The sequence below is a fragment of the Pteropus vampyrus genome, unplaced genomic scaffold, assembly GCF_000151845.1.
Source record: "Pteropus vampyrus isolate Shadow unplaced genomic scaffold, Pvam_2.0 Scaffold145, whole genome shotgun sequence".
Lineage (NCBI taxonomy): Eukaryota > Metazoa > Chordata > Mammalia > Chiroptera > Pteropodidae > Pteropus > Pteropus vampyrus.
Genome location: NW_011888926.1, coordinates 2,258,395 through 2,276,777, shown reverse-complemented (window position 1 = coordinate 2,276,777; position 18,383 = coordinate 2,258,395). Strand labels below are relative to the sequence as shown.

Sequence of the window (18,383 nt, the reverse complement as noted above, 5' to 3'; positions counted from 1 at the left end):
TGAACAAAAGCCACTAAAAACGGGCAAAGTCGCAGGACAGGCCGATCATTTACATATTCTCGAAGTTCACTCCTCCACTACAATGTAGTCCAAACTGCACAGACATCTTACGTTCTATTCTGAAGGATGCCCAAACCATGAAATCTTTTCTAACACTAATGACACCAGTGAAACAACACACGTTCAATGGCTGATTTACTGCTTTTCCCCTTCAATTTCCTTTAGTAAATTACTATGTAAAACTAGAGACAATTTCCTCATGGCTGTTAATTAATACAGCACCATTCACATTTTACTACAAGGCAAGAACATTTACAACGAAGTAAATATACAAAATGAGGGCCAAAAAAAAAAGTGATGGGGGCATGGTATTAGGGCACAGGAACCAGATGGAAGAGGCTCCCACAGGCAAAACCTGGGACAGCAACATAATACAGTAATCAATTGTAAATCACTGGTAAAATAGAAATTTTTGCCTATACTGATATTAAATAAACTATCTCCTCACAGACTGCTTAAGTTGCAACAGAGGAAAAATAAAATTATTCAGTGGCTAACTCACATATAAGACATCATAATTAATCAATGAAGGGCCAGTGGACAACATGTAACACCAGATGTGACACCCCGAGAAGGACACAGTATCACCTATGCATCATTCTGGTACAGAATGCAAGTCTCAACCTAATCATAAAGCAATGTGAGGCAAACTTAAAATCAGAAGCATTTTATTTTTTAAAAAGCGGGAGGGGACATTTTTAATAATGTCAGTGTCATGGAAGTGAAGAGGTTTGATGTATGGTATGAAACTTACTCTCCAATAATTCTGAAAAAGTACGTGTATGTTGTGTGTGGTGTGTGATAAAGAGAGAAGGGGAAAAGAGAGTGCATGAGCACAAATGGCAAAAGCAATGTAAAAATGTTAACAACAGTTAATCTGGGTAAAGCACATACTGGTATTCTTTGTACTATGTTCAGTTCTGCAACTTTCTGTAAATTTGAAATTATTTCCAAATAATAAATTAAAAATAAAAGAAATACGTAATCTGTTTGATTGCACTAATAGGAATGAATGACTATTACCTTCTTCGGTTTACCGGACATAAAGCACTGGTTTCGTGGAAGGCGTTACGATCAAGAATCGAAAATGGCCAAAGAACTTTAAGGAAATGGTAATAACTATGCACTTACAAGTCCAGCAAGTATGAATTCACAGCACTATAAGGCTCTGAGAATGGACAGGAAGGAGCGTGGACCCACCAGTCTCCTAATGACCTGCTCCATCTGACAAAGATAAACGAGGCAGTACTCACAGGCCTTCTTCTTTAATGATCTCCAGAAGCACCATGTGTGTGGTTTTGGACTTTCTTTTCTCATCAACTAAAAGACGAAAGAGTATCTATTATTCGTGAACGAATAAGCATTTTAATTCAATATCCAACTTCCAAAGTAAAAGATGTGAGAGAAGAAATTTGTTTCTTATAGTCATAAGCTTTTTTTTTTTTCAAAGTTATACATACTCATTTTTATCTTAACATTTTTAAAGCTGAGAAATAAATGACCATCTCCCTTTTAGAGAAGAGGCTGTAGACACAAAAGCTATGAAGGACACATGGAGTTGGCAGTAGAGCCAGGATTAAAACTCAAGTTTCCAAATTTTAGCATTGTGATCTGTTTCCTAATCTAAAAACTAAAAGGTCACCACAGGATGAAAACTCTGCTTTTCTTGGCATTCTCACTGAAAACAAAACCCACCTCAATTAACTTCAAATATCATACCTATATTTGAAGACTATTTTGAAAAGCATAAAAACATGGAAATGAACCAATTTTTCAACAGTTAAAATTGGTAACTTGTATGACTCATCAGGATGGCAAATACAGAGGATGGCAAAAAAAAAAAAAAGAAAAAGAAAAAAAAATACAGAGAAGGAAACCTGGCAATAACTATCGAAATTATAAGCACACTGACCCTTTGATCCTTCTATCCCATAGAACTTATAAAAACAAAGTGGCATATAAACAAGTCTATTCTACAGAAGAAACAATCCAAGAATCTGCGATAGGGGAATCTACAATTATGGTGCATCCGCACCGTGGAACACTCTACGGCTAGAAAAAAGGATGAAAAAGCTCCCAATGCATTGACTTGGAAGGCATCCAAAATATGCTGTTAACTGAAAAATACAAGGTATAGAATGGTGTAAAAAGTATGCTTTTTGTGTAAGTGAGAGAGAAAAGAATATATGGTCTTATTTGCTTGTCACTCCATAGATATATATATATATATATAAAAGTATGCTTTTTGTGTAAGTGAGAGAGAAAAGAATATATGGTCTTATTTGCTTGTCACTCCATAGAGAAACTCTGCAAAGCTATTTGAGAGTCTAACAAGATCGTATCTGCAGGGGAGAGAAAAGGAGGAAAGGGGCAGACTAGAGTGAGATTTTTCACAGTATTGTTTATCTTTTTACATATTTTGGTTTTTGAGTCATAAGAAATTATTACCTATCCAAAGACCTCTAAAATTAAAAATGGTAATCATGAAGGGTTTTAACACAGGAATTAGTTTATTCAAAGCTCATCTTACTCTAATCTCTTCATGTAAGTTCTGGCATAGGTTTATAATTTCAAGTCGAAAAATACTGAGGAAAACAAGTAGGAGTTACAGAGTTGCCTAGTCCTATCAAGCAAAAGAGGCAAAAGCTAGGACTACAGGCCTAGTTGGCAGCGACAGTGGGTATTTGGCTCTACTTGTTCCCTATTCTCTCTTCTCTTTTGAGAAAATCTACCCCCAGAAAAAACTCTGCACACTGTGTCTTTAAAAAGTCATTTTATTTTTTGAAAAGAATTGCAGTGATTCAGAATTATTAATGCAAGCCCATCAGGTCACCTCAGATTAGAAAATGGCTCAGACTATGACTCATCCATGAATGCTGCTCTGTTAATTAGGAAACAACAATGCTGACAAGTATTTAAAATCACTGAAAAGGAACAAGAGATCTCCAACAAAATAATATCCTTATATTAATTTAGTACCAGAGAAATATGTTTGCTTCATGCACCAAATGAACAGGAATATTATCACTATAAAAGATATTCACCTTGAAGTCGAAGTCGAGCTGTATCCAAGGGAAAAAACACTGTCATTGCTGTCACGCTTCCCTGAAAAGTTGAAAAAGCCTTTAACCATGACAGTATCACAAGATAATGAGCCACAACTTTTAAATGAACAAAAGTTCACTATTAACAATAGGTCAAATCAGATTTTCAGTGAACAAATACATACAATAATTTAACCTGTTGGGATTATTACTGTTCAAACTTCTATAGTTATATACTTAAACAAAAGTATTAAATTTTCCAGGAGAAATATTTGTCTGATATTGAAAAAAAAATGTAGTAGCTCCTCGGAGGTGACAATCTTAAGCGTAAGCAACCTAGGACACACATCAAAGATAGGACGTAAATGAATTTTTAACCTTCCAAAAGTCAGTTGCTGCTCCTATGCTCTGAAACCAAAATATCCTGTAATCAGATACATACTTCTATTCTCCATACTTAATAGATTAACCACAAAGTAAAAGTGCAAAAATCATATTGTTCCTTATAATAGTTTTGTTTGCTGTGTTTTAAATAAAGTAGGGACAATTTCTGTACTAAAAATTCTATAAATAATTCATCCAAGGTAATGCAATGACAAAAATCATCCGGGAAAAAAAGAAGCCAACAGCTGCTCTTTCCATTTATAAGACCCTATGACAGATGAAAACCACAAGCATATAGTTAGAGATGAAATTATACGCATGAAATCTCTAGTTGGGTTTATGGTTCTCAACCCAGACGCAGGCCCACTGGAAGTGTATATTCTCAGGCATAAGATTAAGTTTTAGGCTACTGATCTAACAATAGTTACATACAATATTTTAATCACGATAATAACTGGAAACTGGACCAACTTTATAGATAAGAACAAAAATTTGCTAGGTCTCTTACCTATGTAAACAGGTCAGCCTGCTTGACAGGGAGAACACCGAATATTGTCCTGTTAGTATTGAATGTTACCACCCACTACCCATCAGGTTACCATGGGTGGTTCATTCCTCCATGTTCCCAGAGCACTTGTCTATGTCTCTTACAGCACTTACCGACAGTGAAATCGAACTCTCCCACCAGACAGTAAAAATTCATTCTCTTAGTATATAACAGATTCTTAATGAATGTTTGTTAAGTTCACTCTACTTTCAGTTATTTATGCTTTTTGATGATTCCAACATCAACGTTCTTTTCTAGTAAGGAATAGGTAATATTTACTGTCTCAAGAAACACTGGATCCGTAAAGGTTTACTGTCTATGAATCTATGCTTTTGGCAATTTCCAAGAAAAATGGAGGCTGGAAAGCTGGAAACGCTGATTAAGGTTATTGACGCTGTGGCATTTATTTCCTATTGCATGGTTCTATGTGTCTATGTTGGGTATTGCGTAGACAGGGACTCTCCAGACAGAAAAATTCTGCCTGGAAACTACTCTTTCAAACGACTGGCCCATCTGCATTCCCTCTTCCCTGCCAGCTTTAAACAGACATCTGAAGGTTCCTAACTCAGAAGCCCCTGCCTACCTACCTTGAATTCTTAAAGTGTGCAACTGGTACCAAGACAAATGGAACAGTCGGCCCCAAAACGTCAATGGTCCATTACTTCCCCAAGGATTAGCATAAAAAAATCAAACCAAGAAAACTAAATAAGACTTTAAAAAACTTATTAGTACTGGAAAGACTGGATCAAGAAGATAAACTGAGAACCCACCATTGCCTCCTCTCCATTCCAATCACAAATGACAAAAAAGATTTACATAAAAAGTGTTATGTAGAAAAACGAAGAGAGGTCTGATTGGTGAACCAGACATTAAAAAGACAGCAGAGTGAGGCTATTTTGAAACAAGAAATCACAGACCACAACACACAGAAGATAGATGTGACAGGCAGAAAAATGGCCCCCTGAAAGATGTCCATGTCCTAATCTCTGGTACCTGTGATCATGTTACATTACTTGGCAGGTTCCTTAAAATAAAGAGATTATTAAGTCAACTGTAATTGAAAATTTAAAAAAAAAGAGATAATTCTAGATTATCTGAGTGTGACTATAGGCACCTACAAATAAATTTAATATCCACCAGAAGATGTATTCCAAAGGATAAAGGTAAATTTGAAACATAGCTATTCTGTACATTGGGTACTTGCCATTTTTATCTCCTTGCCAAGCAAACACACAGATGACTATTTTCATAAGCTGCTGTTACCTGAAAATATTTATTACATACACAAGTCATACACCAAACTATAAGCATGATTTTTCAAAATCTGAATTAAATTCCTTTTCATAAATACTGTTTTTTTTTTTCTCTAGGACTGCCTGTTCACTTATATAAAGTTAGAAGGCACGAAATACCTAGAAGATAATCACAATGTACAACACTGTTGTGCTAAAGAGGTATAAAAATAAATCCATTGTTTTGAGTCCCACAGAATTCTAACCATCTGAGTGGGAGTTCCATTGCTAACAATAATTACAATTTAAAAGTATCCATTTCCAGAAAACCCTTCTTGTACCACACCAAAAACAAACCTTTTTAGTCACAACACTCTACCATCTCCGTCTGGTATTTAGCCACTTAATGCTGGGAAAACACACTAATTCCTACATCAGATCTCTTGACTCCTGGTTCTACTGTTCACTGTTCTCCCATAGTTCTCAACCTTTTTTCAATCAAGACATAAACGACTTTTAACTTTCACTCTTCTCCCACTTATAAAAGTATACACAATAAAAACACACAAATCTGAGAAAATCAAACAAGAAATTCTTAACAGTGATGGTATGGGGAGAGGGAAAGAATTAAAGGTGGCTTCCTTTTCCCTCATTATGAATCTCTCTGTAACTTTTTTTAAAACAATAAACATGTGTTAGTTTTAGCTTTAAAGGGGGGGGGCGGGAAATCAAGCATTTTTTTTAGAAGACATCAGAATACAAAAAAATAACATAGCCTAGGGAATTCTCAAAATCTGGTCTGGAGATCCTTGAAAGTTCCCAAACCCTTTTTAGGGATCTGCAAGATCAAAACTATCTTCATAAGAAAACTACTGAGTTATCTGCCTTTTTTTCTTTCTCATTTTCTCACAGTATGCAGTAAAGTTTTCCAGAGGTCACATGATGTGAGATATTATAAGACAATGCAGAAACATATAAAAGGATCTAGCTATCTTCTATTAAACAATGAAGAGCTTTGCAAAAGAAATATAAAACAATGCTATTCTTATTACTACTTTTTGGAAAATAACAGTTTAAAAAATGTTACACGTTAACACCTAATAGGTTTAATATTTTTCATAAATATCTTAATGATTTCTCAGTTCTAATTTTTCTTTTTTTTTTTAAGGTGAGGCAACCCTTGGTTGACCTCACAGATTGCAAAGACCTTGTCAGCTTACAGTCTCTTATTTATTTATTTATTTTTAAAATTTTTTTACGCCTACAGCACCTGGTCTTTCTAGGTGGTCTCCCAACCAAGTGCTAACCAGGCCCGACCCTGCTTAGCTTCCGATATCAGAAGGGATCGGGCTTGTTCAGGGTGGCATGGCCGTAGACACAGTTCTAATTTCTAATACAATAAATATTAATAGTAATAACCACATAAGCAAAAGTTCTTCAGGGTCTGCAATGATTTTTAAGAGGATAAAGAGGTTCTGATAGCAAAAAGTCTGAGAACTATTATAAACATGCCATTAAATATGAAAAACAGTAAATTAACAAACTTTATTTAACATATCATTCCTAATATTCCTTTTAGCTGATGTTATCATATCGGTGTGACATAAGCAGTTGAAAGCACCACACTATCTTTAGGTTGGCCACTGTCCTCTCCAGGAAAGTCTTTAAAAGCTAAGTAACACTATAAAGAATAAATATAGCCCATAATTAACACCGTAGAGATTTGAGACTTTTTAATGACAGGAATACTACATAGCTGATAAGGAACATCTAACAGGATGCTGAAAGGGGAAGCAAGCGCAAGTCTGGAAATGAGCTGAACATTCTGGAAATTCAGAAGCTAGTATCTTAGAATATAGGAAGCAAAATCAAGAGTGGAATGAAAAACTTTAAGGGTTAAGTCAAAGGCTTTTGTTAAGTGTATTAAGGACCATTCTAGTGACCCACTGGACAGATGTGGGGAGAGGAAGAGGAACTTCAAGGACCACTCCTTGGTTTCTGGCTTTAAGAACCAGGGTGACAAGTGTTGTCATTAAGAAGGTAAACATTGCAGGAAGAACAGTCTGGGAGCAAGAGATAATGAACTGGGGGTTGAATTAGCTAAATTTTAAGGGTCTCAAAGACTTCTATTTGAAGATGTCCAGGAGGTAACCAATTATCAGTCTGGAGTTCCAGAGATTCTAGGATATGCAGATTTGGAAGTCATTAGAACATCGCTGTATTTCCTCACCTTTAAGACAACAATGATAGTATCGTTATTTAACAGATTTTATTTGTTAGGGATAGGTGAAATCATTATTTTGCCAACAATATGTAAATGTATATAGTTTTATATTCATAATAGAATTTTCATTCTCAATAAATAATTATGAAAACAAAATAAATGCCAGAACATTTTCTATATTTTCTATTTCTTCTCATCTTTATTACCTTTATTTTTTCATTTCTTTGGGTTTATTTTGATATTATTTAACTTCTTTTCCAAACTCAATTTAAAAGTTATTATTCATTTTCCTCTAAGTATTTTAGCTCTATCTGATGTTTTTCTTCTCATTACAACTCAGTGGTTTTTAAGATATTCACAAAGTTGTATAGCTATTACCACTATATAACTCCCAAACATTTTATCAATCCAGAATAAAAACGATGCCCATTCGCAGTCACTCTCCATTCCCTCCTCCTCCGACACCTGGGCAACCACTACTCTATTTTCTGTCTCTTGCCTATTCTGGACGTTTCATGTAAAGGGAATCAAATACATGATCTTTTGTGAATGGTTTCTTTCAAGGCTCATCCAGAACGTCATTTTGTATTATGATTGGAAAATATTCTATTCTATGGCTTCACCACATTTTGTTTATCCATTCATCAGTTGATGGACTTGGGTTGTTTCTACTTTTTGTCTTTATGAATAATGCCACAATGAACATTTGTGTACAAGTTTTTGTGTGGTTGTTTTCATTTCTCTCAGAGTGGATCTGCTGGGTCATATGGTAACGGTATGTTTAACATTTTGAGAAACTAGCGAACTTTTCTATAGTAGCTAAAAATTTTATATTCCCATGAGCAAAATACGAGGATTCCAATTTCTCCATATCCTTGTAACATTTATTCTGTCCTTCTGATATAGCCATCCTAGAGGGTGTGAATTGGTATCTCACTGTAGTTTTGATTTGCATTCCCCTGATGGCTAATGCTGTCAGCATCTTTTTATGTATTTTTAGGCTACTTGTATATCTTCACTGAAGAAATGTCTATCGTTTGTCTATTTTGTCACTGGGTTATTTGCCTTTCTATTATTGAGTTGTAAGCATTCTTTATATATTCTGGATACTAGACTTTTATCAGATAAATGATTTACAAAGATGTCTTCCCATTCTATTGTTCTCACTTTCTTGAAAGTGTCTTTGAAGCACAAGATTTTTAATTTGGAGGAAGTCCCGTTTACATATTTTTTATTTTATTACTTGTGCTTTTGATGGCATATCTAAAAAACCATTGCCTAATCCAAGGTAATGAATATTTACGCCTATGTTTTCATTTAAGAGTTTTGTAGTTTTAGCTCTTACATTTAGGTCTGTGGTTCATTTTGAATTAATTTTTGTATATGGTGTTAAGTAGGGATCCAACTTCATTCTTTTGCATGTGGACATCCAATCGTCCCTGCAGCATTTATTAAAAAGACTATTTTTCCCTCACTGATGTGTCTTGGCACCCTTGTCAAAAATCAACTAAATGCAAATTTAAAGGTTTATTTTTTGGACTCTCAATTCGAGTCCATTGATTTGTCTATTCTAACGCTATGCCACACTCTCTTGATTACTGTAGCTCTTACTAAGTTTAAAATTTTGGAAATATTAATCCTCCAACTTTGTTCATTTTCAAGATTGTTTTGGCTATTCTGGGTCCTTTGCATTTTCATATGAATTTTAGAATCAGCTTATCAATTTCTGCCAAAAACAAAACAAAAAAACAAGTCACCAAATTTGACCATTTCCAAATTAATTATTTACCCTCAAAGGATGAAAAATAGTCAAAAAATTTCAATGCCAGTTCCAAAGTCAATTTCCAGAGGGGAATCCAGAAATGGTTGAGTCACAGAAGCACTACTGAAATCTGTGGACAGCATCTCCTGATGGAGAACATGGCATTACTGGATAGAATTATTTTAAAAGAAAAACAACTAAAATACATTTTCAGATCTTGAGCTAATGAAATCCAAGGGCTGAAAGCCACTTAGTGTGGCTTTCATATTCAAAAATGTTATTCACCTAATCCAGAGTTAATAAAAGTTTTTCTCTTCGTATAAAAATCAAGCTAACTCTCACACCTAGACTGACAGATATACAAGTTAAAAAGGTCTAATGGATAACACACCTGAATGTCTAAGAAAAAGAACATGGGTTTTGGAATAAAACAAACCAAGGTTCAGGTTCCAGCTATAATTCATACTCTGTAGTAATTTAAATCTCCATGCCTCAATTTCCTCATTTGTAATTTTTGGGTCCAAAACTTAACTGTCAGTGTTGCCATGAGGAATGAGAATTAACTTATGGAAAGCAAGTAGCATCATACCACGCATACAGTTGGCACTCAACAAATGTTGGTTCCTATATATCCTTTTCAAAGCATCTTTTAGCAGTAGGACTCAATATTTAATCAGGGCTCTAAAATCAGTAATGATTACTTAAGTTCCTTCCAAAAGAGCAATTGTTATTTAGTACAAAATAAAGAATAACTGCTCTTTCAGAAGGAGCTTCAAGAAGGCAGGAGAGTCACCAGTGTAAACTACTACAAAGAAAGCAGGTAAAGAAGAAAGGCAGTCTCTAGACCAGATCGGTATGGTTCTGTGACAAGACAGGGCAGAGCGAGTCTGAGAGATGAAGGGATGCAAACATTGGAGAAAGATTAAAGCTATAGAAAAGAGGAGCAAAGTCCCAAAAAATAATTGGAGTTGGGTGACGGGCGTGGATCAAAATTAAAGGTAGCAGAGACTAGATCCATCTGTTTCCTGAAACAAGCAGAATGCAGGGAAATATGATTCTGTAACTGGAATTGATTCTGTAATTGGGAAAAAAACAGAAAGTGAGAAAGCTCATCCCAAGTAGCCTCCATATTATCTACAGTAAAAGAGGAGATCTGTAACAAGTCAAGGGAATTGGTAGAGCTGGCCAGACGAAAGAAATTTTCAATTCCACTGATTTTCTAAAACTGAGTACAAATACTGTATTTGCAAGAATATATCTGAAAAAGAAATGAATAATTATAGTCTTACTACACTATTCCAAGCAGGTGCTCCACAAGTGTTACCACATTTACTTCTCAGGACAACCCAGTAAGTGAAATGTTACTGTCTCCATTTTTATAAAAAGTTAGAAAAACGATTACAATAAGACTGCATAAAAACCTTGAAGACTGATTTTTGAAGTCTTTATAATGACATGATATAGCAGATATCTGATGTTTTGGGCCACATAGTACCATTCCCTTTTCCTAATGACAGACTGACCTTGGTAGGGTGCACATGACCTTGGTAGGATGGTAAATCCAGGTGCCCATCCTCCATCTGTTACAGTCAAGGGGTGGGCACATACCTTGAGCATGGCTAATAGGGGCTCTCCCGAGTCTTTGAATCTTGAGCAGAATGATATAGGGGCAAAGAAACAGAGACAAAATTCCAGTGACAGATTCCAGTGGCGGTGCCCAAAAGACATCCTCCAGTTTTTGCTTCAGGAATCTTTTTGGAGCCTGTTCTTTCTTACTTCAAGTCTGCAGCCTCCCCACTGATCCTGAGAGCTCCCAAAGAGCCTGCCAATAAACTTCCTTTTTGTTAAATCACTCAAAGTCTGTTTCTCCAGCCTGTAACCAGAGAACCCTAACTGATACACATGGGGAAATGCTTTATATTCTGAAACAAATGCATTAATAAAATTAAAAAAAAAAAAAAAAAGACCAGGATATGAAACTCTATACCAGTTATATAAACAAAAAAAACTATTCATAAATGCCTATTTATATATAAACACAGAGATACAACCACATTTTGAGAAACACTGTTTCTGATAAACTTTACCCCAAACATCTTTGCATTGTATGTGAGACTCTCCAACTTCATATTCTTCTACTCTCTCCCATCTTTTACACTAGCTAGGTCAAAATGAACTTGAAGTTCCCTGAATGCTGACTTACACATTAGGGACTTTGAATATGCTTTCTCTTCTCAAAGTTTCCTATTGCCCTCGTAGTTCATTTTCCTTAGCAAATTCCTACTTTTCCTTCAAGACCAAGTCTAAATATGTCAACCTTGGGGTTTCCCAATCACCTTCACAGAGGCAGCCCACCTCTTTTCCCTTGGTACTACCAGGAGCCTTGTCCACGCTTCTACTATACACCTAAGAAGAGCTTCTTGAGGACAGGGACTTGCACTGACCTTTATATCCAGAAGGCCTTGTACTGCAAATCAACAAGTTACTCTATTTGGTTCCGATTTCTAAAAAGCAGGCACTTTGTTTATATGGTAAAAAAATCCAGTAATGTTAGGTGTGTGAGCTAGTTAGATAGTGTGCCTAATTTTTTCTTCTGATACCAATGAGAGAAAAGTGTTCTGAATAAGCCTTCTTACAGAGTTCTAAGGATAGGTGTGCCTCGACTCTGAGTCACGGAGCAATAATAGGTGGAATAGAAGGAGAAAGGAGGACTCTTCTGTATTTCTGTATGATTTGAATTTTTTAATAATCAGCATTTATTCAATGAAATGCAATTCTTTTAAAACACAAATTATGCATTAAAAAAACATTTAAAATTAACAATAGGGAAAAAAGAAGTTTTCTGAAAGTTACTAATTATTTGCATTACAATTCCAAAATCAGCATCTAAACGCTCCAGACAATTCCAAATAATCTGTTTTCAAATTCTAGACTGACAAAATCTCTTTTAATTATAAACGTACGTTTCTACGAATAAAATCTATCTTTCAAAACTAATCTAATGAGAACCAAAAATGTAAAATTATAATCTAATTATACTCACAATTTTTGAGAATTTATATATGAGGCTATTACTTGTATCATATAATAGTCATCAATTAGAAAGATAGCATTGTCTTGAAATAGTGTAATTCTGGTTTTCTGTACTCATCTCATAGTATGCTACAAAACACTCAAAATCACTCATTTGTTTATTCTGATTTTTAAAGTGTGTGTGCGCGCGCGTGTGTGTATGTATGCACAACACCACACTTGATGTGAAAGAATGTAGAACTTGGAAGTGAAAAAGCAAACATGAAATGTATCAACTCGAAAAGGTTGTAAATCAACATCTTAAACAATGATTCAACAATCCTTTAGGGAGAAGCAACTATTCTGGGCAGCCTTGGAGTTTATACAGCAGGGGAGGGTCACAGCCAGGATCCCAACCCAGACTGCCTGGATCACTTAACCACTACCCTAAGCTGACTCTCTTGATCATCTCAAAGCTTTGGCTGAACATCACACTCAGGACATTTAATTAAACATGAGCCATCACCACAATACTATACCATTAAAAGCAATGCCATTTTTCTCATCAACTGTAGTGGTATTTTTGTGGTGAAATTTTTTTCCTTTGGTAGCAACCAGAATAAAGTAGGGCCTGTGTTGCGTGGTTAACCTTAACACAGAGGTTTGCAAAAAGAGGTGGGACCCACTCTTGGGCATGATAGTTAAAAATAACAAAACAATGCAAATTTTCACTCAGACTCGTGCTTGGAACAGTTACTGTTCCAAGGGGAAGCAAGAGAAAAAAAATTATTCTTACAAGTCTAATGGATAATCTAACATAGTTTATGAGAGAAGGAAAAACCATAGCAAATTCAGGGTGCATAATTTCAAGCAGAACTTTTAACGAGAAAAATATGCAACAAGGAAAGAAAATTAAAATAGAAATGTCTTTATAGGGTAAAGAGAAATATATTACCTCTATTTCCAGTCACTCTTTATAGCAGGGCTCAGAAAACTATGGCCCAAGAGCCAATTCTAATCCACTGGTTTGGTAAATAGGATTTTATTGGAACACAGCCCTGCCCATTGATTTACGTATTGTCAACAGCTGCTTTCACACTCTCATAGTAGTGTTAACTAGCTGTGCCAGAGAGAGACCTTACACAAAGTCTACAAACACTTACCACCTGCCCCCTTACAGAAAAAGTTTACCAATCCTTATTTTATTTATTTTATAACACTTAACACTATCTAAAATTTTTTTTTCTCATTTACTCAACTATTATCTTTCTCTCCCATTAGAATGCAAACTTCCTGAAGAAAAATACTTTGTTCTCCACTCTATTTTTAGCATCTGAAATAGTGCATGACACATAGAAACCACTCAATAAGGGTGCTGAATGAATGGCATTTATTAAGAGAAAAAAAGAACAAACATTTCTCATTCTCTTAGATGCACTCCAACAATTCACCCCACTTCTTCTCAACTGGATTTTTCATGTTGCATTGATAAATCCGGTTCATTCTTAGTCCTCATTTGATCCCACCCAGTTGATCTATACCCTTCTCCATGACTTTCAGAACACCACACTCTCTTAGTTTTCCTCCTGTCCTACTGGTCTCTCCTTAGCTTCTTTTGCTGATGCTATCTCATTTCCCTAACTCTTAATGTCAGCATGCTCCAAGGCTCGGTCTCTGAGACTTTTCTCTCAGTCCACACTCATTTTCTTAGTGAGTTCATCTAGTCTCATGACTACTCTTAGGCATTTCAAACTTAACTAGTCCAAAACCAAAACCAAACTCCTCTTTTCCCCAAAAATCTGATCCTTCACAGTCTTCATCATCTCAGTAAATGGGAACATCATCCTTCGAGTTATTCAAGCCAAAAATTCTCGGGAGTCAACCAATCCTCATTTAGTTACAACCCATATCCAATCCACCATCAAACCTTGGTGGCTCTATTTTATAAACGTATTGCAGGTTGATGATCACTTCTCCCCACATCCACTGCTACCATCCTGATCCAAGCCACTATCACCTCTTGCCTCAGATGATGTAATAGCTCCCTGACACGTTTCCCTGCTTTCACCCTTCTTCTCTTACAGTGTGCTCTCAACAGCCAGGGTGATCATGTTTAAAACGTAAATTGGCAAGTTGCTGCACGCTCTAAACCTCTAATAACTAGCCAGCTCTCTTTCCCACTCAGAGTTAAAGTCTCACACAATTCGGTCCCCTGAAACCTATTTCCCTCTTTGTTCCCCCCACTCCAGAAACATTGGCCCTCCATGCCCTTCCTAGAGAATGTCAAGCAAGCTTCCAATTCAGCATCTTTACACTGGCTGAAAGGCTCTTCTGGTTTAATGAATGAACGAAGATTCTTGAATCAGGCACTTATATGAACTATGTATGGTGTCACCTAATTCTCATAACTCTGTGAGGCAGGTATCGATAACCCCACTTTATAGATTAGGAAGGTGAGGTTTATAGGCCACCTATCTAACAAACAATGGAGTTTAGAGTTCAGCCTCGATTAGTCTGCACAGAACATGAAGTTTCAGTGAGTTCTAGGAGGGCTAAAAAGAAAGGGATTAGTGATATTCCTCTGAAGTCACAGTAATTAAAACTGCTACAGGTGTATGTTGACAGCTAGAGGGCATAAGAAAGGGCAGTCAGAGAAATAAGATGCGAACCAGAAGAGGAAGTTACCAAGCCAAGAGTAGACTGTTTCAAGAAAAAGACAGTGATGTCAAATGGAACTGAGATATCCAGAAGCCCAAGAACCAAGCACCTACCTCACAGTAAACCACACCTGTAGTAGACAGCAACTCTGATCCTGATTAAAAAATTTAAAAAGATGTATCTTCTCCTACCAATAATACTGGCAGGAAATATCCCATAGGTAGTCACTTCCACTTGCCCGCAGCAAGTGTGTGAAAATAAGAAGCAGTTAAGCAAGTGAATAAGCAATACAACATCATACCTTGGTTTTCTTCTGATCTATTGAAAAGTTGTGTGTGAGCATGGGATAGGAGGAAGATTGGACTTCAAATTTCAGAAGACAAAAAAAAAAAAAAAATTAAATTCTGCCCGATTCCCTGTGGGTATGCGAGACATTTGTCTATATCCCCGATATTCTCTAAGAGGCCAAAGCGGTAGCCAGGGGTAGAGGGTCTGAGTGTCGGCCTCTACCCCAAATTCTTCCAGCAACTTCTCACTTAATGCCCCATTCCTCTCTGTCCCAACACGATGTCCCTCTCATCCCCATCCCCCAGCTGTATCCTAGGAAGTGACCCCAGAGAAATCCCACACCCCGCAGCGGCCCGGGAGCGAAGACCCTGCCTCACCACGGCTCCGGCCACGGCGTGGACCAGGTTTTCGTAGGACAGCACAGAAGCCATTGGTGCGGTTCCCCTCAGACCCAGTCACACTTTTCCCGCAGGAGCCGCAGCCATCCGAGTGAGGAAAAAAACCCGGAGTCTCCGGCGGGAGCGTCGCAAGCTCCACCCTCACGCCCGCCTCCTCCAGAACAACCACTTCCGGGTCGCAGGGCGGGAAGACGGGAAAGCGGGTCCGGGAACGCCCCCTTGGCTCTGATTGGCTCCCGGTGAGTGCGCGGGGCGGAGCAGCGAGGTGCTGGCCCCACCAAGCGAAGAGGTCCGACAGCCTGAAAGCCCGTAATTGGTCCTCGCTTTTCCAAGACCTGGCCAGTCGTGCTCCGACTTAAGAAACACTGATAACTTTAGAAGGCCTAGATGGCTTCCCTCTTCTCCACTTTCCTCGTAACTCAAGCTGGTGACAGGCAAGAAAAGGGACTCAAATCTTCCTGTTTCTTAGCTTGTATTTTCTCCCAAGTATTTTGAAAGTCACATTTTGGTCAAGAGGAAATATGTTGATTGGGCAAGGTTCTGCCTCAGAAAAAGCCTGGAGTGTGTGGGAAGAGCAGCACTTGAGCTTCAGGTCACAATGATCAGATGCAGGTGGGTACATAATCCTTGGCAACTGGGAAAGTCATTTAACCTCTTGGTGTCCTTCTTTGCCTAATGAGTGATAATACAGTACTAACGACTTCACTTGCTTTAAGGATTACAAAAGCTAATTTATGTAGACGTACTTGATAAAATACTTAAGAAAAAAAAATTGTTTCCATGTTGCAGGGTGAACCTACACAGGACTAGAGAAATTACAGTTCAAACCTAGCAGTGTAAGTTATATCGTGAAAGACAATATTTTGAGCTCCAGCTTCATTACTGGGGTACCAATGTCACATGTCTGCCAGTTTCTGTACCAGCAAGTTTACTTGTATAATACTCTCACTGGTAATTCATGAGTGTTTACTGCATGCCAGGCTCAGTGCTTTATGCCCTTTATCACATTTACTCCCCAGGAGAGGGCCTTAACAGTTTACCTGGTGATGTTTTCACAAAATTTGCAGAAAATATTTTAATTGCCATTGTTTAAGATCACTTTCCACTTAAGCTCCCCTTCATTTAGGGTGGTGCTACAGTGACCACAAGCTAAGGGAAAGGTGAATTGGGGAAACAGAGTGGATTTAGTGGTATCTGTTTAAATGTAAGGTTAAGTTACTGTTAGACATCCTGCTGTAGGAGTGGCTTCCAGGAATACCCCCACTACAAACTTGGGTCATGACTGTCAAGGCATAGATCCAAAAGGCTAATGAAGATAGAATTCTGGCACTGCGACATAAGAGACATCGGGTCTATTGTAAAATTTATGCAGAAGATTCTGTTCTTGTTGACTCCTGATCAAATTGGAAGCTCTCGACAAGAATATACTGGATTATGTAGTTTTATAAACACTTTATGAATGAATGTTTTCCCTTTATGAAGGTAATTAAACACAATAGAATTTTTCAGAATTCCCATTTGTAGGGCATTCTAGAGCAGATAGCATGTCCAACATTAAAAAATATTTTGATCAAGATGGAATTATCTTCCTACTCTTCTGAAAACAATGCAAAGTTGTCATATAATGAGTATGAATCGAAAAATGTAGCAATTACATAGGTACACCAGGTATTAAATGGAACTTTGTAGTTCTGATGTAGGTACATCACTTAAGTGGAACTTTGAAGTCGTATTACCAATTTTTAAAAAGGACATTTTTGCTTGTTTTAAATATTCACTTTTACATCTAATATTCACAATTACATATTTTTCATAGAGGGCTCCCTAAATTATAGAAGCATCAACATAAAAAATTCAGTGTCTTTGTTTACTGTCGCGATCTGCACAACTAGAGGGTTAACCTGAGTGAGGGCGATGGAGGATTAAGAAAAACACAGAGACAGTATATACAAAAGCTGGGGCCAAGTGAGACACTGCACTCTGATGGAGATACAGTGACTTCGAAGCAAGCTCAGCACATTTATTATGTACACCTAAAGGTCAAGGACGGGGTGGAAGTCTTCTTCTCGGGACTTGAAACTTGCTGGCAACAATAATCTCCCAAAAGCCTGTCTGTATACTATGGGGTTATCTGTGCTAACCCACAAGCTATTGTTTGCTTCTCTGCCCTTGGCACATTGCAACACAGTTAAGCATGGCTTTGCAACACAGATCCAGCTCTCTATAGTTTACACCAATGCCATCAGCACAAAATGAATTAAAGGAACCAAGCCAGAATTGATTCATGTATGGTGGTTCTACCTGGTCATATTTTCACAAAATTTGTAGAAAAACATGTTAATCACCAGTGGTTAAGATCTCTATTCGCTGCAGCCCGACATAGCCTAGTGACCTGAGTGAACCATCAAGGGCATCCAAATCATATATACCTAGATTTTCAGGGAGCCATTTATTTTATTTACCTCCTTGATACTTTGGCTCTGCTAAAGAGTTCATAGTTTTAAAATTAGGATTTCACCTAAGAATGTCAAAATGTTACTTTATAGGCCATACCACCCTGAACACACCTAATCTCGTTTGATCTTGGAAGCTAAGCAGTCTCAGGTCTGGTTAGTACTTGGATGAGAAACCACCTAGGAAGATCGGGTGCTGTAGGTGTAAAAAAAAAAAAAAATCGTGATTTACACTCCCACCAGCACTACACAAAAGGTCTAATTGCCAAGATATTTAAAACGTTTGCCAATTTGACATGCCACATTGTTTTAACTTTGCCC

The 18,383-nt window shown here is 37.1% G+C and overlaps 1 protein-coding gene and 1 pseudogene across 1 annotated transcript in view; both read right to left on the bottom strand.

Annotated features, from left to right (window-relative positions):
* The window catches only part of SLC25A17 (solute carrier family 25 member 17), a 38,665-nt gene extending 22,937 nt beyond the window's left edge, over positions 1-15,728 (bottom strand). Inside the window, exons 1-2 of the mRNA XM_023535865.1 lie at positions 15,589-15,728; positions 3,105-3,165 (exon numbers count right to left, since the gene is read on the bottom strand). Of these exons, the coding sequence (XP_023391633.1) occupies positions 3,105-3,165; positions 15,589-15,642 (115 nt within the window). The 5' untranslated portion in view covers positions 15,643-15,728. The remainder of the gene's footprint in view (positions 1-3,104; positions 3,166-15,588) is intronic.
* LOC111745043 lies at positions 6,526-6,644 on the bottom strand (annotated as a pseudogene).
* Positions 15,729-18,383: the final 2,655 nt, after the last annotated feature.